Below are 23,988 nucleotides of genomic sequence, written 5' to 3' on the forward strand. Positions count from 1 at the left end.
TGTTGTTAATCGAAACGTTGAGTCATTGTTTGTTCAATTAAAGGTTGGAGATCTTACCATGGAGTCATATATATATATATATATGTATGTACAGATCTATATATATATTGTTACGGACGCGGTTTGGATGTTATTTTTGACCGAGTGGTTGGTATGACCGCGACCGAACAGTTATTCCCCGACTAGACCCCGATTTCACCCAGACGTTGACCAAATCGCGCTATGCTAAATCAATGATGGAAAGGACACAATGACTGGGATAGATGAAACGACGCAAGGGTACAGTTCTCAAGACCTCCGGAGGAGGGTATAATTACAGTGGTGGAGAAAAGGGGGTAGATTACACGGCAGAGTGAGGTAAAAGACACAGAAGAGATAGGCACTTAAATACCGTCTTATCTTAACCCAGACAGACCACAGACAAACGGAACAAGGCTGACTTACACAGGGATTGATGGCAGGAAGGGACAGGTAGTCGATAGCACAAGGTGCACCTTGGCTCGGGGACAGGATAAAGCACGGTCCAGTCCAGAGTTGCGGGGAGGCCTCACAGCGCTCGGAGGGTACGTCTTGCTTGCTCCAAGCTCAGCGCGCATCTGACGTCACCTCCCTCTTCCTGCGCATGCTCAGCGGGGAGTGACACGCCCTCGGCTGGTTGGCTCCGCCCCCCTGGGGCCGGTCCGCCGCTTCCATTGGGTGCGGGGGTTACCGGGCTCCGCCCTTGACGAGGAGCTGACAGGGAGCCCCTATTTGGTAACCCCGTCGAGCACATGTTCGATGGCGGCTCGTTGGGAAGGCCTCATGCCCTCCCAACACCCCCTACCAACCAAGCCGGAGTGAGGACGCGCACTCCCTGTGCACGCCGCCGCCGTTGCTGTTGTTGTTGTTGTTGTTGTTGTTGCTGAACCGTGAGGAAGAGCTGCGGGGAGGTATTGGGAACTTCCTAACGGTGCCATACAATCACATTCTGGTGCAACGAAGGGTCAGAATTAATGGAAACGAGTCCTTAACTGACATAGACTAAGAATAACTAGCAAGATGTCCTATAGTTGTCTTACATGAGATGCGGTGAACCTGGGCACGACATTTAATGGGGGAAATAGGGGGAGGTCGGGTCTACAGAGTGTTGTTTACAGAAAATGGGACTAGGGAATGGGGGATTGGGGATAGTTGGGAAGTATTGAGGAAATAGGGGAATATTTACAAGCGGATATGGATGGATGCAAATCCCATATCCGCAACATTGCACCCTTCTCTACCTCGGGGCGGCCCGACCCGATAAATTTTTACCTACTTTAGTGTGGCACTCAGATGTAGTTCCCTCTACTATTAACTCAACCCTGAGTGCGACAGTTTTACAGATGTTCACAAATGAGTAAATACTAAATATGTCCCCCTGTGACGTTACACCCTTCTCCTAACAGAAACACACCCACAGGATAACCGAATCGCGGAAAGCATCCTCAAACTAAACATACAGCCGGTAGGGAGCCTTATTTATACAACACTGATATTTACACTACGATCCAGGACCTGTTCTTTGAGGAACACATGCAGATGTTATGCATAGGGAGAGCACGCATGCCAGCATCGATACACCAACCCACGAGTGCCCTGTGGCCCTACGGCCTTTAATAATGTGCAGAGCACCCCGTCCAAGCACCAAAAGCACCACCCCATACGCACAGTCAGCACCATCCAGTGCACCAATAAAGTGTTCAATAACCATGCACAATCAAGTGTCCATGGTCACCGGTGGTGTCGCAGCCGGCCGATGTTCTGCCGCTGGTCTTGCCTTCTTGGAGTGCACTTGGCCTTCTGGCTTCTTTAGAAATAAAGAAAGGCGCCAACCGCGTCCATTTCTTAATTGTGGCCGTCAGGGGGCCAACTAAAAGTGGTTCACCTGTATGGCATAGGTGCCACGTTGACCCAGAGGTCCATCCACGGGTGGTGCTTGACCGCAAAAGAACTGCGGTCCATTGTGGGCGGCCACAAAAATTGCGGTCCATATGGTGTATCGATCCAGGCAGCAAGCAGCGGAAGTACAGGCCCACAACTGCGGAGCCAGCACCTCTCTCTCCTTTCTCTCTGCCCCAAAGCCAGATCCTCGGAGGTGGGAGACAAAAGAAGACAAGTGAGTAAGGTGGTAAGGGCGCAAAAGTGCACGCAATTCAAGGTAATGCACACTGGGGGCACATGGGAACCAGGTGAGAGAGGTACGTTCCTACCGTACACCCCCCCCCCCCAACCAGGTAACCTACATTGCCCCTCCCTTACCCCTTACTGTATCCACAAAACACAACACTACCCATAAACATCTACTTTACACATCAACAAACGTCCCTACTGTCTTCCCCGTTCCTCCCATAAACCAAATTCGTCTTCTCTCCCTCCTAACCAATCAAATTTGCCATTTCCAACTCTCATCAAAATTTGCCATCTCCAACTCAACATCAAAATTTGCCATCACCAATTCATCATCAGTCCCTCCTAAGGAGGGAGAGATGGAATCACTCCAATTTCTCATCCACGTCGTGATGCGTCTCACAAATCCACACAGCAATTCTCCTTTCCTGCAACACAGAACAAAGGAACACAGGTGTGGAGTCATCATCACCACCTCACGTAAGTGGCTGCGTATGGTGCGACAGGTTCATCAATCCTAACTATTTCCTAAATGACTTTAACAACTTTACATTACCCGGGGTCTTTCCCTGCCAATCCATTGGCCAACTTACACTATGGGTTCTAAAAACCAATTCCCATTGACCAAACTGTGGTGCTTCTCAATTTGGGGTCTCACTCCCCCGATTCAACACTCGGTGCCCCCGCACAATTTCGGTGGCTGGGTCGTGTGACGCTCCCAGCTGGTCCACCCACCTGCACACCTCCAGCACTGTTGTTGCCTACCGAGCTCACCTGCTCCTCACCCTAACCTAACTAAGTGGGGAAGGCCCTCTCGCACTCTCACCCCCTCAGTGCCCTCTCTGGCACGGGCTGCCCGATCCACACCCGGGATCCTCAGGCACCCACTGACACTAACGGCTCCCAGAGCCCACCTGCGGCCTCACCTGGCCGACATCTAACAGTGGCGGAGTGCCCAACCATTCACACTCATACTAACAGGCCACACGACCAGCCAATTTCACCACACCAATGCACCCATCCACAATACCATTCTGCAACCGCACCACAAATGCCAATATCCAACCACAATTTACCTATACCTTCTAACTATTCTTTAAACTACCCTCCCCGGGTACTCGTGAAAAGGGGTCCACTCTTCCCCCATCCACACCTTCGCACCATGCACACCACTCCGTACCACTTACTCCAACTCTCTCCACACCACTCATTCTCTGCTCCATATATTCCACACACCTGCACTTGCACACCTGTGCTCTCATACTTGGTGCCGCCTGCACCCTTCTCTCCCCCAAGCGCATTCGCGCTGATCCACAACACTCACTACTCATACACTGCTCCACACACCTGTCCAGTTCTCACACAGCATCATCTCATCTAACTACTCCCCTCTAAAACTTGCGCTTCCCAGTCGTCCCTTTAAACTATGGCGCTCCCACGTCATTATCATCCACACTAAACTACCTGCGTCCCCACTACAGGTATCCTTGTCACTAACTAACCTTAACGTTACCTAATGTCATCTTCTAGGTCCCTACACACAATATCCTAACCCACCCGGGCTAGTTTTCACTGCCATACACCCCATAATCTATAGCGCATCTGCCCCTATTCATGGGAAGGGTGGCAGGGATGCCACCCTTACCCACCGGGCCCATCGCTCATCAATCCCCCAGTCCTCTGGCACTAATAAGCCCCCCTTATTCAGAGGTACTGGGTCCCGCCTCGGCATCTAAAGCCGAGGCAATCCACGGGGGCGCCTGCTCGCCGGTGTAAGGCCTTCTAGTTTCCCGGGGTCTGGCGGGGGGGTGTCTGGGGTCGGCTAACCCGCTCCCCCCTGGGCGGAGTTGAGGACCTCAACCGCCGGGGATCATCCCGGCGCGTGGCTCGACAGTGCCGCGCCAGGTGACCCAGACGGTTGCAAGTATAGCACCTCACCTGATAAGGTGCTTGTCTCCGGAATTCCAAATTTCCCCCCCTGAAGGTCCGAATTGGATTACCCGCTCGTGGTCCACCGCGGGCCACCTCCGGGGCCGCCTGCCATGGTCCAGGTCCCGCCAGGCGCTGGTCCACCAGCCTCCGGACCATGCCCGCCAGGTCAGGACTCACGTCGGGGGCGGGCCCCCTAAGGGGTCCGCCCTCCATCGGGGGTCCCACCTGGCGGACCGCCATTGCGTGACGCTCACTCCCCCGGGCCAGGGGCCTCGCTGCTTCCCAACGGGCTGCAGCGTCAGCTGCCTGGCTCAGAGTCTGCGGGCGCCACATGGCGAGCTGTTGCCGGAGCTCAATATCCGGGAGGGCCCGGATAAAATGGTCCAGCGCCAGGCTTTCCCGGGAATCCGCTGCCATGTTAGCATGTGCGATCCCCACTGCGCGGCGAATGTCGTGGGCAAGTTCCCCGATGGCTTCCTGGGGCTTGCGTTTTCGCAGCGCGAGCTGAGCTTTAACAAGCTCGCTCTGCTGTTCAATGCCGAATCGATTAATTAGGGCGTCGCGGAGGGCTGGCAGGGTGAGAGCACCCGGTGGTAATGCCGTCAGCACCTCCGCCGCCGCGCCGCGCAATGCGGCCACCAGGTGTACTCCACCTTCGTCCTCACCCCAACCGTTGCCCTTACACACACAGTCAAACTGCGCCAGGTACGCGCGTAGATCACTATTGCCGTCATACGGCACGAGTGGGACCTTGTGGGACCACCTCGTATGCGAGTCGTTGCCCGCCTGCCGGACCCCGTGCGTCGCCCCTTGCGGGGTCAGCGCGGGGCCGAACCGGCCGGGCCCCCACAGTACATTACCCCCAAGGGGCTCCCGTGCCTCCCCTGTCCCTCTAAAAACTACCCCTGTTGGTGTCGATGCATGGGTCACACTTCCGCAACCCGCTACCCATTCCATACCACCACAACCTTGCTCACTCACACCTCGCACCTCTCCCATCACCGGACCCTCTCGCTCGCACCCTCGTTCCATACCCTCCGGACCAGCCATACACCTCACTCTTGGCCTCTCACGAACATCCGGGTCCATCTCGACCCCCAAGCTTATTAAATCACCTGGCGCATCATACGCACGACCATATTGGTCACCACTTACACCGGGTCCTCTTTCTCTTCGCTTCTCCTCCATCACCTGCGAATCCCTCATCCGGTTAATGAGCACATCATCACGATTCGAACACAGACTTTGGACCAATTCTTTCACTTCCTCTTTGATCTCTTTCTTATCCTCTCTCTGTCGCTTCTTAATTTCGCTCACCCCTTCTTCCACTTCGTCTAATTTCTGCTTCACCTCCTTCATCTCCTCGTGCGCCCCCTTAAGTTCTTCCTCTAACTCCACCTTATTTTTTCTATGTGCTCTTGCACCTCCCGCTCTTTAACCTCCATCACCTCTACCACCCTGTTCATTTTCCTCGTCAGGTCCTCATGTACCGTCTGACACTCTTTTTTAATTACCCCTACGTCCTTTTTCATCTCCTTCTGTGTCGATTTTAAACCCTCTATTACCGCTGTGTTCTTCTTTACCTGGTCCCCCAACTCCTTTTGTCCCACTGTCAGTTGTTCTACTCCCAGCGTCAACTCCTCTATACCACCTTGCAATTTTACAGTCCCCTTTCTCACCTCCTTCTCCATGCGCTCCTTACAGTGCCTCACCTCCTCGCGCACTCCTCCGACCTCCTCACTCACACCTCTTCTGATCTCTTCTCCCATCACTTGCATCTCCTGCCCAGATGCCACCCTCATCTGCTCCATTTCCTCCCTGTGAGCATCCAATTTAGTTTCTACCCCCATTCTGACCCCCTCTATCTGCTGCCCCATTTTTTTAACTTCCCTTTCCGCTTGGTCCCTCATGTCCCTCAATTTGCCTTCCATACTGTTTTCTAACCCCTCTAACCCCTTTTTCATCCCTTCCATTTGATTCTCTTGAGCGGCCATTCTGTTTTCTACCCCCGTTAACCCATGTTTCACCCCTTCTATTTGATTCTCTTGAGCGGCCATTCTGTTTTCTACCCCCATTAACCCATGTTTCACCCCTTCTATCCCATTGTCTAACCCCTCAAATTTCTTGTCTAATCCCTCAAATTTCTTGTCTAATCCCTCAAATTTCTTGTCTAATCCCTCACCGGTACCCCTCGCTTCGTCCCTCATTACCCCCATTTGGCCCTCCAATCGCTCACCCAGTTGCTCAATTTGGCTCCCCATACTCATCTGTACAGCTGCCTGTAGCTGCGCAATGAGGGCCTGCATGTCAATCCCTCCCACTTGTGTAGCGGGCGCGGCCGCCGTAGCCATCTGCGAGGCGCCATTTTGCGCGCCCGTAACCTCGTGCGCGAGGACGCCATTTTGCGAACCTGCCGCCCTCACTGCTTCGCTCTCCTCATGTCCCTCAATTTGGTCCTGGATCGACCCTGCCTCACTCTCCTCTTCCGGAACCCAGCCTTCTTGATCTGCCATAGCGCGACTTTCAAAATTTGGGTTTTTTTTTTTGTAAAACAAAATCAAATTTCGGTGACTTTATAATTTTGACCAAATTTTTTTCTAGATGTTTTTTTAAAATTTGGTTCGGGCCTCGAATCTCACTCCTCGACACCAATTGTTACGGACGCGGTTTGGATGTTATTTTTGACCGAGCGGTTGGTATGACCGTGACCGAACAGTTATTCCCCGACTAGACCCCGATTCCACCCAGACGTTGACCAAATCGCGCTATGCTAAATCAATGATGGAAAGGACACAACGACTGGGATAGATGAAACGACGCAAGGGTACAGTTCTCAAGACCTCCGGAGGAGGGTATAATTACAGTGGTGGAGAAAAGGGGGTAGATTACACGGCAGAGTGAGGTAAAAGACACAGAAGAGATAGGCACTTAAATACCGTCTTATCTTAACCCAGACAGACCACAGACAAACGGAACAAGGCTGACTTACACAGGGATTGATGGCAGGAAGGGACAGGTAGTCGATAGCACAAGGTGCACCTTGGCTCGGGGACAGGATAAAGCACGGTCCAGTTCAGAGATGCGGGGAGGCCTCACAGCGCTCGGAGGGTACGTCTTGCTTGCTCCAAGCTCAGCGCGCATCTGACGTCACCTCCCTCTTCCTGCGCATGCTCAGCGGGGAGTGACACGCCCTCGGCTGGTTGGCTCCGCCCCCCTGGGGCCGGTCCGCCGCTTCCATTGGGTGCGGGGGTTACCGGGCTCCGCCCTTGACGAGGAGCTGACAGGGAGCCCCTATTTGGTAACCCCGTCGAGCACATGTTCGATGGCGGCTCGTTGGGAAGGCCTCATGCCCTCCCAACACCCCCCTACCAACCAAGCCGGAGTGAGGACGCGCACTCCCTGTGCACGCCGCCGCCGTTGCTGTTGTTGTTGTTGTTGTTGTTGCTGAACCGTGAGGAAGAGCTGCGGGGAGGTATTGGGAGGTCCTAAACTTCCTAACGGTGCCATACAATCACATTCTGGTGCAACGAAGGGTCAGAATTAATGGAAACGAGTCCTTAACTGACATAGACTAAGAATAACTAGCAAGATGTCCTATAGTTGTCTTACATGAGATGCGGTGAACCTGGGCACGACATTTAATGGGGGAAATAGGGGGAGGTCGGGTCTACAGAGTGTTGTTTACAGAAAATGGGACTAGGGAATGGGGGATTGGGGATAGTTGAGAAGTATTGAGGAAATAGGGGAATATTTACAAGCGGATATGGATAGATGCAAATCCCATATCCGCAACAATATATATATATATATTTATATATATATATATATATATATATACATATATATATATATATATATATATATATATATATATATATATATATATATATATATATATACATACATACATACATACATACATACATACATACATACCTATATATGTATGTATGTATATACTGTATATTGGAATTATTTTTATCTTATTTTTCCCGAGAATAACATTTTGATTTAGTTTGTTGATTTCACTTTACTAGTCTGGTTCATTAACACCTTGTGGGTTTGAGCGTGTGCATGTATATCAGATGAAAACAAGCATTCTGAGTATTGCGCTGCAATACATGTCCCCTGCCGGCAGTCTGTCGTCCGGAAAACTGTTGGGGAAATTACCAAAGTTCAAAGTGCCATAACTTTGTCAAAAATGATCGAAACGTCGTGAAGTTCGAACTTGATCTGTAACTTATCATGAGGAAACCATGTACCACGTTTGAAAACATTAGCTTTAAGAGTTTAGGAAAAAAGTCCGGAAAACTGTTCTTTGCGTGACGGATGGACAGACAGACTGACAGACGGAGGGACGGAGTGCAAACCTATAGTCCCCTCTGGTGTACACCGGTAGGGGACTAACAAGCATTCTGAGGATTGCGCTGAAATACATGTCCCCTACTGGTAGTCTGTCGTCCGGAAAACTGTTGGGGAAATTACCAAAGTTCAAAGTGCCATAACTTTGTCAAAAATGATCGAAACGTCGTGAAGTTCGAACTTGATCTGTAACTTATCATGAGTAAACCATGTACCAAGTTTGAAATCATTAGCATTAAGCGTTTAGAAAAAAAGTCCGGAAAACTGTCCTTTGCGTGACGGACTGACAGACGGAGGGACGGAGTGCAAACCTATAGTCCCCTCCGGTGTTCACCGGTCGGGGACTAATAAGGAAGCTTCTTCTTGAGTTAAATAAAAGTTGGCCAAAGATAGCTTGTTCATCACTCCCCTAACCCATTTTGATGGCATTCCAGCACAGCTTGGCATTTCAAATGATCGCACGTATATGGAATTGGTGGGAGTTGAGGAAGTGATGATGCACACAGTTTGCTGCCGTTATATGAATGAGAAACGAATGTTTTTGTTTTTCTCTGTTAGGGTGATTTATCGTGCCACAAGGCTTTGTTTTAGCCAGCAATTTCATCCCAGCTTGTTCTGAGTACATTAAGAAGTTATGCAGTATGAGCTGGTATAACTTGGAGACCAGAGTCGGTGTGGTTGGTGTGTTACCAACCTTATCTCGGAGTCATAAGTGAGTAATTCATTATCAGGAATCCATTATCATGGTAATTTTTTGAGGCTATCTCAGTTTTCAGAAGCTTAGAAATAAAGTTCTTAATACTGCTGCATTCAACCAGATTTTAACCTGCTACAACCACCCTGATGTGAGTCCAATGTAATGATGATGATGATTATTTTTATTATTTTTATTTTTATTATTATCTATATAATAATACCGTGAGGACTCGACTTTGTTATCCCTTTTACGCCGCACCCAGTGACCCGATGCCCACGGCACTAATGGATTTACGATCTACGAACCGCGCTCTTTGTTTATCACGTACAGACATACTCGAAAAATCTGAATTCGCCGACGTTGGGGCCCAAAAGCATCCGATTAACTGCCGATACGACGCCATCTTACGACGCCATCGTATTGGCGTCTGCTGGGCGAAGGCGAAGCGAGCCGTCCGCTGATTGGACAGTCAAGTGGTGTGAACATGGGTTGTGTGAACCAAATGGTCTTTTTATTCCCTTGAACATTTTAAATTAGGATATATAAGGAAACGTCTTTATCGTCATTTTAATAAAGTTAAATGGAGTGACGTTGCGATACTCGGGGTGCGTTGCATAAATCCTCGTAACTCAGAGAGGTGTATCAGGTGGCGAGACGTAAGGAAGCTTAAAGATAACGAGCTGAAAACAGACGAACGATATGTCAATCTCTTTCTACACCGAACGGCAATAAAACTATGAGAGCGGGAAGGCATGGCCTGAGCACTTCGAGCAGAGAGGACTGATTGGACTTAACTTAAAGAGAAAAAATTGGAGCTTAACGGAAGAAGAAGATCCCATGAGCGCTCCCCTATGCCATCCATAATGGTACACTCTATCCATACACCACATCCTCCCTTCCGTGGATGTTCCACGGGTTTCGGCTAGTTATTATTATTATTATTATTATTATTATTATTATTATTATTATTATATCCCCTGGTGTTGGCTTCGCGGTTAGGGTGCCAGCTTGGGATCCTAGGATCCTTGGTTTGAATCCCGGTCGATCGTTGAATTAACACCAGGGGGGTTGACTCAGCCTGTCATCCTTCCGAGGTCGGCAAATTGAGTACCAGTTCACTGGTAATTCCCTGTGTGTTGCAAGAGGCGACTAACAGGGTTGGTGGCAGGAAGGGCATCTGGCCATAAAACATTGCTTCAAAAAGGGGACCAAGGTGCCTGAAAAAGGCCAACCCCTGCTCTGCGGGCAAAAATGGCCTCGAAAGGTGGTTCATACCCATACTCTTTACTGAACTCCAGAGCATACCACGACTGGTTTCAAAACCTTTCTACGCAAGAGAGAATCCTGGACGGGTCGCCACTCCGAGGCAGGATAGTGACTGGAGGTGATGTGTCCATGATTTTGTAATTCGTTTCGAGCTACAGGAATGACTTGCCTCCTATTCGCAAAATACACCATGGGATATTGAACCTCAACCAATGGCCCCTGCTGGCAGATGGGTCCTCCGGCCTAACGTCCTTCCGATGGACAGAGTAGACATTGATGCCTTGACATACATGTGAAACGTCAGGAGGACAATTTATAGCTGTGTCTATGGTGTCCTGCCAACCCACTATCATCACTAGGTCATCACTGTAATTTAAAAAAAATTTCAAGGTTAAAATGTAATTTGGAGGCAAACCCTACCATGAAAAGCAATAACAACTATTAATATACAAACAGAATTATATTTGAAAGGAGTGTGGGGATTTTACTGCTTGCTGTAGAGACTCCAAACGAGCAGATTGTCGCAAAGAAGTGGATTGGGGGAGCACAGATGTTGAGGGGGGGTTAGATGTTGAGGGAGCGGTTTTATCCACATGATCCATTCTAATACAAATCTGCTTGTTTTTGCTGAGTAAGAAGAGTAATTATCGACACGAGTTCCAAAATGCAAATGCCAGAAGAATAATCTTTTTCCCAAACATTTCCCCCAAAAAAGCTCAACCAACTGACCCTGTTTTCCCTCTACAATCAGAAGCGTTTTTAGAGATTTGTTCATCCTCTTTCTTTGCTTATTTCTGTAATCTTTAAACACAAGACTCCAGAATCCTCAATCATATTTTCTGTTTAAGTTTTCCCCTGTGTCTAAACTATAAGGGGAAGAGAGAGGAGGGTGGGGAAAGGAAAATCACTAGTAAGACCTGTGTCCGACAGTGTACTACTGAAGTTGCGTAGTACTAAAGGTCTGGAGGTAGCGCGGACACCTTTCAACTATCTCACCTGAGCCGTCCCTTGGATAGATGAAGTTGTGGACCCATCTGCTAGCATTATTTGGAGGATGTTCATGATCCCGCCGTGTCTTTCATGAAGAGTAGGTGAGGTATCGATGGAACCTTGAACCCTTAACAACTTTCAATATACATTAGTTTGGCGTTCTCGGATGTTCCACAACTTGCAATGTCAGAGTTTGGTTTCTGTATGGGCAGCAACTCCTACATTATAAACAAATTCACACCACAATGATCATTACTATGCATGAGCCATAATTACATACACATAGTAGACTTCCTTGTTTGCCTGAAATTGGATGAAATTATGTACTATGCATCTTTCTACCTTTACCTACAGCTGGAAGCAACCAAGCCTGTGAGCTCAACTGCAAGGCTGTTGGATATAAGTTCTACGTCCGCCAATCTGCCCGCGTCGTTGATGGCACACCATGTGATCCACCTGGCAATGAGTCTGCCCCTGGCGTTTGTGTGGAGGGTTCATGTGAGGTAAACAATGTAGGAAACCACCCTTGTGATATTAAATTGGTTTCATTTTTTCTTTGCTATCATTGCTGTCTTCCTCACAATTATATATATTGTTCTCATTCGGTCAAAGACAACTTGCTTAACAAGACACAAATAAGTATTTTGCAATGAATTGGTCATGTTCTACTAATATATTTGATATATCTGTATATAAATGAAATACAGTGCCTTCAGAAAGTATTCATACCCTTTGACCTTTTTCACATTTTATTGTGTTACAGGCTGAATTTATAATGGATTAAACTGAATTTTTTTGTCGCTGATCTACACAAAATACCCCATAATGTCAAAGTGGAATTTTAAAAGAAATTTCTACAGACTAATTAAAAATAAAATACAAAAAGATCTACTTCACATAAGTATTAAACCCCCTGAGTCAATACTTCCTTGAAGTGCCTTAGGCAATGATTACAGCTTCGAGACTTTTTGGGAATGTCTGTATCAGCTTTGCACATATGTATTTGGGGAATTTCTCCCATTCTTCCTTGCAGATTTGCTCAAACTCTGTCAAGTTAGATGGGGAGCGTCAGTGAACAGCAATCTTCAATTATTTCGACAGAATCTCAATGGGATTTAAGTCTGGGCTTTGGCTGGGCCATTCAAAGACTTTCACATTCTTGTTCTGAAGCTATTGCAGTGTTGCTTTGGCTGTTTGCTCTGGGTCATTGTCCTGTTGGAATGTAAATTTTCACCGCACTCAAAGTTCTTTTGCACTCTGGAGCAAGTTCTCCTCAAGGAATTGCCTGTATTTGCCTCCATTCATTGTTCCCTCTATTCTTACAAGTCTCCCAGTCCCTGCCATTGAAAAGCATTCCCATAGCATGATGGTGCCACCACCTTGATTCACCGTAGGGATGGTGTTAGATGGGTGATGAGCTGTGCTCAGTTTCTGCCAGACGTAGTGCTTTGCATTCAGGCCAAAGGGTTAAGGTCAACATCTGCCAACAGGTTAACATAGGCCAAAGGTCAACAACTTAGGTGAAATTTCTAAAATCCTCAATTTTCATCTGATTGACTTGAAATTTGAAAAGGATTTGCATATCAGATCATTGAATTCAACCAGTAATTATTTTTGAAGTCAACATAGGCCAAAGGTCAACAACTTATTTTCGGGATTTCAGAAGTATCGTGCTATTTATGACATGTTGTTCAGATATTTGCCATTTCGCTGATCATGTCATGTGAAGCATCATATATTATTCTGACGTCGTGTGCGCATCATTACTCCATGCACACAATGCGAATAGCAGAGTTAAGCAATTGGTTCATGTCCGTCTGTCTATTTGTCTAATCAGTTTATGTTTGTGAGTTTATGATTGAGGAACAACGTACTTAAATCGAACGTCATGTTCTGAGCACAAATTTGAATATGAATAGGAAGACAAGTCTTTTGTTTTAACTCACTTTGCCTTTGAATCCATCCAGAATGAGCATGCGCAGAATTTTATGGCTGAAGTACTGTATATAGTTAAACACTGCATGGGGTATGGTGTTCTATGAACTCTCTAGTTTGTTTCATGTTAAGGTCTCCTTTAACTTGGTAAAGACTTGCTGTTTTACTGAATTGGTTTGTGTGCACAATTCCAGGTGCTATTTGTGTGCACCAAAGTGTTACTATTGATAATATTGTGAAACAAAAGTCATCGTGTATCTCACTCCTGATGATCTAATATTTATCATATCGTATATCGTATGATATCGTATAGATCCTGATGATCTGAAAACAAGAATACAAGACTAGATAAACATATGTGCCTGCTTTGTGATGTAGCACCTTCTCCTGGCACTGCAGCAAAATGCCACTCATCATTTGTTTCAATCTCTGCTTTGAATCAAACATCTGAGATGCTGTTGTTACTTGAACTGGGAGCAGGAAAAAAGGAGCAGCACCAGGGGCATCTAGAGGTCGTTACACACCACATGCACTTTTGCTTCGATGCCGTTCGTGGAGAGATGAATAAAAATACCAGTTAAGCATCATGTTGAAACACGATAGGTTTATAAAAGCCATCCAAGTCTGAGATTAGATGGCCAATGAGGGCTGGGTGCATTTCTGGCTAACACTGCGATACAAAATCATTTGAGTGAAAATGGAAAAGGCTTGGCTTCAAGTTCAAGTGCTTCGGTCGGTATTTTTATGACTTGCAAAAGCCAATATAGCAGTGATGGAAATACCCATAACTTTAAACTTTATTTGCCATCTCTCCTTCAACATCAATCTTGTATTGTCAATTGTGTATATTTCGTTTTGGTTATATGACTCATTGCAGTTGTGTGGATATGAAAGATACTTGCATGGATATTAAATATTTAGGTTCTCATGCTTTTCATGATACTGTGATTAAAATATGAGCTTTACTCTTATTACCTCCGCCACCGAAGGTGGATGTAGGTTATGCTTTCACCCCTGTCTGTCTGTCCGTTTGTGTACAAAACATCTCAAAAAGTTGTGGACGGATTCGGACGAAATTTGGCAGAGATGTAGCGCATGTGACAAGGACAAAATGATGGTGAAGATCCTGATTCGGCTACTATAATTTTAAAAATGATTCTTCACCATTGGGAGATCGGGCCAAAAACTATACATAGCAGGATATCTCAAAAAGTTGTGGACGGATTTGGACGAAATTTGGTGGACCGGTTGGGTGTCTGACAAGGACGATTCGATTCGATTTTGGTGAAGATCTGAATATGGATTCGGATATGAGAATTATTTAATTATCAAGTGATTCTTCACCATTGGGAGATAGGGCCAAAAAACGATACATAGCAGAATATCTGAAAAAGTTTTGGATGGATTTGGACGAAACTTGTTGGACAGGTTGTATGTGTGACAAGGAAGAATCGGTTCCATTTTGGTGAAGATCTGGATCCTGATCCAGCTAGTAGAACTTTTAAAGTGATTCTTCACCATTGAGTGATATGGCCAACCAGGCGGAGGTATGCTCTGTACTGAGTGCCGTTATAGTTATATGAATATGATGGTGCTACCATCTAATGCATTTAATTTTAGTACTTTTTAGAAAGCAACATTTCCTCTTCTTTTTTTGAGACTAACAATAAGACTTTGAGGGCTGGCAGGACATCTTGGAGATATTCATGCACATTCGCCTTGGAATTGTCGAGCCCGGGTTTGAATGTCGATCCAACTATGAACCCTGGTTTGTGCACCAACCATCAGAAGGACATTAAGTCAGATGACCCTAAATATCCTATGCTGTCTTTCACCAAGAGTAGGCGAGTTATCATCCGGCACCGTGAAAAATAATTCCAAAATTCCTACCTATCAAACTTTGATCAACCCACACAAGGCATACCAATACCCCCTTACATTAGTTGACGGAGACCTTTATCCTGTAGTGCACTGAAAACGGGATGCTGATGATGAACCTCATACTTTGATAATAATTTCAATTTTAAAAATATGGAATGCTATTGAATGCAACCGGAAATGCGCGCAAATAATCTGTAATGATGTATTGGGAAGGTTACTGGATTGTCATATTGGGAAGTCTGGGGTGCAAATCCAGCTGGTGGCAGCATTAAGGATTGCAATTCTAAATTCCTATAAAGTGACATAGTCTCTGGAGATTTATCGTACTAATATAGGATTTTTGCCAACACCACATCTGGCGCTCATTACTGACCTAAATATGGGGTGATAATAATCTGCCTGCCTTGGCATGATACACTTTATGGTTTACTCTTAATGACTTCAGGACAACTTTGGATGGGTATTAAAAAGCTTTTGACAGAGTTTGGCATCGTGGTCTGATATCCAAGCTTCCCTCTTTCGGCTTTCCCCCCTTCACTCTGCTCTCTCATATCGAGCTTTCTCTCCAACCGCTATTTCTCCGTAATTGTTGATGGTTCAACATCTCCCTCCTTCCCTATCAACAGCGGTGTCATTCAGGGTTCCGTCCTCTCTCCACCACTCTCCTTTCTTTTTATCAATGACCTTCTTTCTTCTACAAATAACCAAATGCACTCGTATGCTGATGACTCGACTTACATTCCTCCATGGTTTTCCCATCTGCTCCATCTTCCCTCACTCGATCTGCATCTCGTTTGATCACAGCCACCTCTTTAAATTCGGATTTGGACAAGATTTCCCAGTGGGGAAAATATAATCAGGTTAAGATCAATGCTTCTAAAACTCAATTTCTCCCCATCTGTCTCTCTCTCTAAAACTCCTCAACTCTCCAATCTCCTTTGAAAGCTCCACAATTACACCATGTGATACAATAAACCTACTATGTATTACCCTCACATCAAATTTATCCTGGAATCCACATCAACTCCCCCAATCTGACTTCAAAACTCAACCCCCTCAAATTACGCCGCAAGGTTGACTCTTTCTCTTTGCTACAGATATTATTTCGGTTTCTGCTCCCAATAACTTGCTGTTTGTAACCTGCTACCTGCTTACCTGTTTGTAACTTTAATTTGTAACCCAATAACCTGCTCCCAATAACTCCGCCATTAGAGAGATTACGGAATGCTCAACAAGCCACTACATCGCATGATTATTGTGTGGCCACTGGCAACTCAAGGGTGGGCCGTTATGATGTTTGTTTCTTCCCCACTACTGCCAAACTCTGGAACTCTTTGTCTTCCCATGTATTTCCAAACATTTATGACCTTCCCCTTTTCAAAAAGCAGATTTTTTACTTCCTGAAAAACTCTCCGACTATTCTGTCTTTTTTCACTTTTCTATCAATACAGCTCTTTTATTTAAGGCCTGTCCTCGATGAGGACTATATAGTCCATGACTGGAGCATTCAACGTAAAAAAGGAGAGCAGTGCCACCCAACATTCCCTCCTAGCAATAAATTTTTTTTAATTGTGAACTTATATGATATAGACTTAACTCCATTTGGGTTTCAACCTGGAAGTTAATGAGCTGATGACAATTTATTTATTTGTTGTATGGTAAATATTGTTCAGAAATAAATGTCGAGGGAATCCTTTTAATTCCATGATCTCTCATGTAATTATGAAAATTCTGTCTCAAAGATTGATTTGTCATATTTAATTAGCCACAATGAAACATTTTTGTACCATTAAAAAAATCTCAAGAGTGGCAAACACTGGGGACAGCAACACGTTCAACTTGCACATACATTCGCACAACATCTCGACTTTGGCCTTGCAGGGCCTTCAAGTCTGCAGTGATTCTGATGATGTGCCAACATAGTTTAACAGCTGTTCACCACCATCTCTTATCTTCCCCCATCCAAAACATTGATCTTTTCTATCCCCGCTAATTTCACTTTAAAACAGCTTTAAAACAGAGCTTTAAAACAGCTGTTCACCACCATCTCTTATCTTCCCCCATCCAAAACATTGATCTTTTCTATCCCCGCTAATTTCACCCCAATTCCACTTTTTTGAAATACCAACTTCTGTCCTGGAAGTCCTTGGTGTCCTTGTGTTTGATACTTCTGCCACCCCCCTCCCCCAAGCCCTCTCCCTCCCACACATCTCCCTGCTCTTAAATGTTGTGTGCCCTCAAGTGTTTGTGTGCTTCCCCTTCTCTTGTCTTCCGCTCCCTCTTTTTATATATTTTGTTTGTCTGGTTGATTTGTTTGTGAAATAAATGTCAGCTCTTTCACGAGCCTCGATTCAGTATCCAAAAAAAAAAAAAAAAAAAAAAAAAAATAGTGAAACCATTAGGTCAGTTGTCTTCTGGCTTGGGATTATTCTTGATTCAGTGTGTTTATGATGTCTTTGTCTTTCGCTGTTAAAATATCCTCTGGAAGGTAGTACATCTATGTGGATGCTCTGCAATTCAAAAATGTTGGACTTCTGTCTGCTGTAAACAGTCAGTGAAACTTTTTGTCCTGACTTTGGCTTTTTTTTTTTACCTGACTTTTTGTCCTGTGTAAAATTCTAGAATGCTCTACCAAGTACTATCACAGGCAAACCATCGTTATGGGGACTGCAGTGGTTTAAAAGGCCTTCCTCCATCTTCTCAGGACAACCTGGGATGGCACACTACGTCTATATACATATTTCTGTTTGTGTGTTTCTTTATGTGTTTATGCATTTGTTTGTTACTCTTTCACAGACCAACCGTAGCACCTAGAGGCCCCAAATTTTGGGTGAAGGTATTTCCGAATCTGGGCAAGATTTTAAGCTATCGCACATTGGCCTTTGCGTCTGTTTTGAGGCCGACAAAGGCCACTATGATGTGTATATTGGGATGTGGGGTCAGGCAGTGATACCGCAGGCCCGCAGGCAAAAGGTAAGCAAAATGAGGTCAATAACTCCATACATTTTCAATGTCCAACACATCCCAAAACCACCGCTGAGAAAAGCTCACCCAGCGAGAGAGAAAAAAAGAGAGAATAGTCGCTGCTTACAGACAACAAGCAAGGCTATCCCTTGCTTGTTGTCTATAAGCAGCGCTGCCCATATCTCATAAGTAAATAAAGAAAAACTAGAACAATGCGACTGTGTCGCCAATACGACTGTGTCGCCTCCGCATAGTCCCACAACGGGTAGATGCCATCACTGTGCATATGTATGGGTAGGGGATCATGTTTGTGAAGTTTCCTGTTGATCGTATAAGTTTCGTTTTTCTATCCAAGATGGCTGCCAAACCACGTGACCTATGACATCATCATTTACAAACTATATGCAGCAATGCTGTTAGATGATATTTGTAAAATTTTGCATCGATAGGGTGAGCGGTTTCAGAGATATAATTATTTTATATTTTCCTTCAATCCAATGTGGCTGCCAAACCACGTGACCTATGATGTCATAAATTTAATATTTCGATACAAATGGGTCATAGATCATGTGCATGCAATTTCAGATTTTTAGGATAAGGAATTCGATTAAAACATTTTTGGCTGGTATACCACTTCACCTATGATGTCATCATTATCATGCTTTTGTTCCCCATTGGGAGTACTTGACAAAGTGGCAAGTTTTAATTTTTTTCCATTCAGTGGTTTCCGATAAAGAATTTTTAATTATTTGCTTTTAATCCAAGATGGCTGCCATACCACGTGACCTATGGCGTCACAAATATCATAAAAACATTCTGCACGTGTGTCACTCCTACCCTGAAAGTTTCGTCTCAATCGGACATGTGGTTGCTGAGAAAAACGAGGTTTAGCCCGTACGGCCGTATGGACGGACAGACAACCCGAAAACATAAAAAACATTAAAAAGGTTTGCCTGTTGTGTGCATGTCATTCGTATATATTTTGCTTGATACTAAAATTGATTGGCATAGTCTAGTAGGAAGACTAGGTCCCCCTGCACCCCCCGGAGATATACTTCTAATCAGTGTTTCTAGATTGGAAAAAATGTGTAGAAAATGACTAGCTATGGCCCCAAGCTGAAAAAATGTCCCACATACCATTTTTATGCAAATTACTGCTGCCATTATCAAAAAAACGATTTTTGACATATCTCAGCCAATATTGCAGATAATTGAAAAATGAAGGTGTCTAGACCCATGTTTTGAAGGGCATAGATCATGATAGAACTATTCATAACATGATTACATGTGTCTATGGTATACTAGTATGCTAATTAGTGCTTTATTTACAAAATAATCACAGTTTTACGAAATAATAGACTCATATTAAGGTCCGTCTACACAGACGTTAACACAAAGTTTTATTTTTCTAAATATTACAACTGTCAAAATAGTCCTAGCACTCAATGTGACCACTCTTCTCTTGCTTGTTTTAGATAAACATCATTAGCATTAGTGATTCTACACTGAGTCAGTCATCATCATTTTCATCGAAATCGTCAGAGTCAAACTCTTCTTCTCCTTCCTCTTCCTCCTCCTCTTCGTGCTCTCCTGTGTTCAGAAGATCCACCAGTGAGGTTGGTAGGATGGGACCACTGGACCACATTGGTTTCAACAGTCCTTCATCAGTCCTTATCCATCCTTGCTCCTCATAAGGTTTTGGCTTTTCGATGATAGGTTGATCGGCTCTTTTGTACAATGCTACGCGGTGGTTCACACGCTGGATGTGCGGCTTCAGGGCAGACTGGCATGGAGGAAGGCGAGCCAGATCAACCTTGGACTTGGATGTGAGGGTCTTGTCCTCTCCCACCATTTTTCGTAGCAGCTTGGCACGGACAATGTCCACTGATGACTCGCGACTCTGGCCGTACATCACACAGGTGAATTTTTCTAACTGCCTCTCCACCTCAGGGTTGGCATCCCAGTTGTCACCCAGTTCACCGAATGCCCTGTGAAACCTGGGATTCTTCTCCAGCTTTTTCAAGGGCCCGACTTTTCCCTTCCCTTTGAAGGCACTGGTGCAGTCTTCTCCGCTGAACACATAGTACCCCAGGAGAGTGGCACAGTAGTCCTCTCCCAGGGATTCTGCCAGCTCAGAGACGTTGACAAGTTGGCGATGCTTCCCTGACCCTGTATCCAGGTACACCGTCAGCTTGATGTTGTGGGCATGGTGGAGCAGGATCAGGAGGATGTCTGTGTCCGGTGTTCTGACTACAGCGTTCTTGTATCCGATGGTAGCAGCATGATGGAGGTACAGAACCACCCTGGTATCAGTCTCTTCCTGGTTGCTGTAGATCGTGGGGAGTTCACGTACCTCGACCTGAAACACAAAAAGGCACCGCATTTCAATCACCAGTCACTGCCAGTTTCAGATCTAGACAAACATCACAGGTAATCACCTTTTTTTCAGGAAAAATTACAAATTGAATCGCCATTCACGAAGGGCTTTCAATTTTACCTTGCCTTGATGTTCTCCTCCTCAGTGAATCTCTCCATCAACAGCCTCTCCATTGCCTCACACACTGTTTTGAGGCAAAAGAGGGACTTTGCGTAGGCCTTTCCACTGAGAACACCTTTGAGAGATCCACTTGTTACTAGTTGTGCCTCAAAGAGAATCTCTGCATATCCAGAACCACGCATCTTGTGTCCAGTGAGCATCCCGATGTAGTTCATGGATGTGTGGAAGGGTCCAATCGTTACTACATGACTAGCAAATTCATTTGGCCAGCGCCAGATGATGGGAAGGGCTTTCATGCAGACACCCAGATCAAATGTATTCAGGACCCATCTCTGACCCACCTCAGCAGTTGCTGCCTCGGAACGCTTCAGTAGCTCACGAACAACTGCGTTGTCTGTGATCGGTTGGTGGATAGGCGTGCAGTAGTCGACTGTTGATTTGCTGGGTGGGGGAGAACCAGTTGCAGAGGTGAAACCCCCTAGCCCAGGCACAGGCTGCAGGCCACAGCTTCCGATGTATCTGATGAAGAGCCAGATGTAGTACTCTTGCATCGTAGTGGCATAGACTGTGTCATTCTCTGCTGGCGGTGTGAATGATGAGCCTTCAGGGAACTTCGGGCCAACGCGAGTAAAGTGCAAGGGTGGGAGAGTTTTTGGTGTGTCGACCTTCAGGCTACGCTGTTGTGACCTATTGATGGTAGGTAGCATTCGGTCCTTGCTGCTCTCGAACCCGGGCTTGACCTCCTGCACCATGATTCCTCCAGCACTGTTTACAATGTTGCTGCCGTGCACACTGGTAGTGGTTTTATTCAAGTTGTCCCACTCACAGTGGAATACAAGGTTGCCCTCTCCTGTCACAATTTGTGGTGTACGATAAGTTGAGACTTCATCCAGGACCTTGGCGAGAGCAGTTTCCAACTCCAAGGCGAAATCGTAGCTCTCAGAGTGTCCAAGCCTGTGTAGTATTGTGGTGAGCTGTTTGCTTCGGAACAGGTGCCTTACAGTCACACAGAGGAGAATGTGCTTTGGTAACTTCCATTTTCCATCTGACACTGCACGGCACAGATCTTGTCCAATGGAGAAGACCAGACGCTTCACCTTTTCTGTCTCGATGCCCTCCTTGCCAGTCATTAGCACGCTGAGAAAGCGGACAAGGTCTGGAGGTAGGATGTCTTCAGGATTGAGCTCCATGTCTTCAGCTGTTGGTGGCCATGGTTGGTCTTTACACTCTCTGAAAGCCTGTAGAATACCCTGGCGAAGTTGGAGGGCAACATTTTGGTTCTTGTTTGTGCTTCCGAGTGTGAATGCTCGTGCGAGAGCATTGGAAACTGTTATGTTTGAGCTGTGCACAAGCCAGAAAGAAATGACATCACATTTGTCATGATCAACCTTCGTGAAGTGGATATGCTCCTTGATTGGGTCATTCTGTAGGCGTTTCAGTAGTTTCTCTGACCGATAATTTGAGTTCTCATATCCATTCAGTTTCAGTTCCTCGACATAGAGCAAGCGCAAGGAAGAAAGCTGTAGAACTTTATTCTGCTGGATGACCTGGGTTTGAATGTGTTCCAGTACTGAGTTGAATGCCTTTTCATGGGCGGCTGACATGCAAGCCTGCTCCTTTGGTGCTTCGGCTCTGTGAATCGCACGCTCATAGTTGTAGAATGCTGTGCGGAAAGCTTTAAAACATGACGGATGGTGTTTGGCCTCACATGCAAAGAGGTCTTTGTTTTTCACCTTTCGATGGAGTCGATAGAGACCCATTTTCTCAGCCCGTGTTTCGATTTGCTCCCATGCATTTTCTTTGTTTTTAAAGGATGGGAAGGTTGTAGGCCTCTCAGTATTGCGATGAGCATCTTTGGTCTCAACTTTCTCACAAAATATACACTCTGGCGGGAAGATGGGTTCAGCAGAACCTCCTGGTTTACGAGGAGAGTGATGCCATGATGAGGTTGATGGCCCTGGTTCTGTATCATCTCCCAGACGATGAAAGTGGCGGACAAAGTGCTTATAACACTTGCTGTGATATCCTACTCTTTCTAGGTCATCAGGAAGAGTTGCCGGGATCTGATCACATACTGATTGCATACGACATGGGGAGTCATGCGGTTGGTTGAGACGTCTATCCCGGATCTTTTGAAGCAGTTGCAGTTTTTCTGAAGCAGATCCTTTAATTTTACGGAGGGGCGTGAAATCCCCATGATCAGACATGGATGGTACATGAAGGATGCATGTAGGAGGAGAGCTTTGGGCTGCAGGTTCTACACTCCGTTTTCTTTTGGGCATGCTTGCTGTCGATGTCTACCATCACTGTTAAATGACAAATAAGAAATCACGAATGATGTTAAAAGTGCCTGTGAAAGGAGGCTCTGAGTTTTCAGTGAGGTAACAGAGGTTCTGAGTCATGTTCTACACTAGGGTACTTTTTAGCTGACTAAACCATGTTTAGTGGCATCAAAAGTGCTAATAGCTAAAACATCTAAATTCTTCCACACTAACGTTAGCTATCTAGGCCAATGAAACATTGTGCTAAGTTACTGTAGCTAGCTCAGCTGTCGTGCCTCTTTCTGGTTCAATTCATATACAGAAGTCAACAGATATGTCTCATGTTTGGCATTAACAAAAGTTTAAGTTACACCGACATTAGGAACATACTGTACATAGATGAGGCTAGCTTTAACGTTAGCTAACATGGTGCTAGCTGGCTCAGCTGTTATTCTGCCTGTTTATGATTTCATGCAGAAACTGAAGTCAAGAGTGTGAGTAACATTATAGTTAGCATCTTACCTGGCTAGATTGGAGGATGAATACCAAGAACAACACACAGATGGAATGGAAGACTGAACTTTCAACTGAGGTATTCAATAACATCAACGTTACCAATTGATACGAGCGCGCGACATTACCAATTGATACGAGCGCGCGAGCGCGCATGTTACATGGATGGAAATGTAAAATGGCAGCTATAGCAGCACTAATTTGGATCTCTAGTCTGTCATTTCTGCACTGTGATTGGATAACATAAAAAAATATGTTTGGGAGTTAACAGCAGGAGTTGGTAGATTTTACGTGGGCTGGGTGAGAAACCTTTAAATAAGCAAGTGAAAATCTCTCGCAATACAAAGTCAATGGTGGGAAGAAAAGTTGAGTGGTACCAATGTTACTGCCAATGTCCCGCCCCTATGCAAGACTCAGGAGCATCTTGTTGACATTTAACCTTGAAAATACCTGGGTTTAGACCCCTTATGTACCATGTTAAGTTATCTGCAGTATTAACGTATCCTTATCATTTGTAAAACTGATTATTTTGTAATTACAGCATT

The 23,988-nt window shown here is 45.6% G+C and overlaps 2 protein-coding genes across 4 annotated transcripts in view; one reads left to right on the top strand and one right to left on the bottom strand.

Moving 5' to 3' along the window:
- The window catches only part of LOC137421640 (thrombospondin type-1 domain-containing protein 4), a 275,809-nt gene that overhangs the window by 129,270 nt on the left and 122,551 nt on the right, over positions 1 to 23,988 (top strand). For both annotated transcript variants that reach the window (XM_078771163.1, XM_068107883.2), the window contains one exon: positions 11,747 to 11,895. In XM_078771163.1, coding sequence (XP_078627289.1) covers positions 11,747 to 11,895 — 149 coding nt within the window. The remainder of the gene's footprint in view (positions 1 to 11,746; positions 11,896 to 23,988) is intronic.
- On the bottom strand, positions 19,434 to 23,369 carry LOC144890613 (uncharacterized). Of its 2 annotated transcripts, none has more exons than XM_078771164.1 (2): positions 21,011 to 23,369; positions 19,434 to 20,531 (listed from the first exon to the last, which is right to left on the bottom strand). In XM_078771164.1, the coding sequence occupies exons 1-2, from the start codon at positions 22,949 to 22,951 to the stop codon at positions 19,683 to 19,685; spliced, it is 2,790 nt and encodes a 929-aa protein (XP_078627290.1). In that variant the 5' UTR covers positions 22,952 to 23,369; the 3' UTR covers positions 19,434 to 19,682. The 2 variants fall into 2 exon arrangements, with proteins under 2 accessions (XP_078627290.1, XP_078627291.1); XM_078771165.1 differs by having other exon boundaries at positions 20,293 to 20,531; positions 20,670 to 23,369.

Source organism: Myxine glutinosa, chromosome 2 (genome assembly GCF_964187855.1).
Source record: "Myxine glutinosa chromosome 2, kmMyxGlut1.1, whole genome shotgun sequence".
In the NCBI taxonomy this organism is placed as follows: Eukaryota; Metazoa; Chordata; class Myxini; order Myxiniformes; family Myxinidae; genus Myxine; species Myxine glutinosa.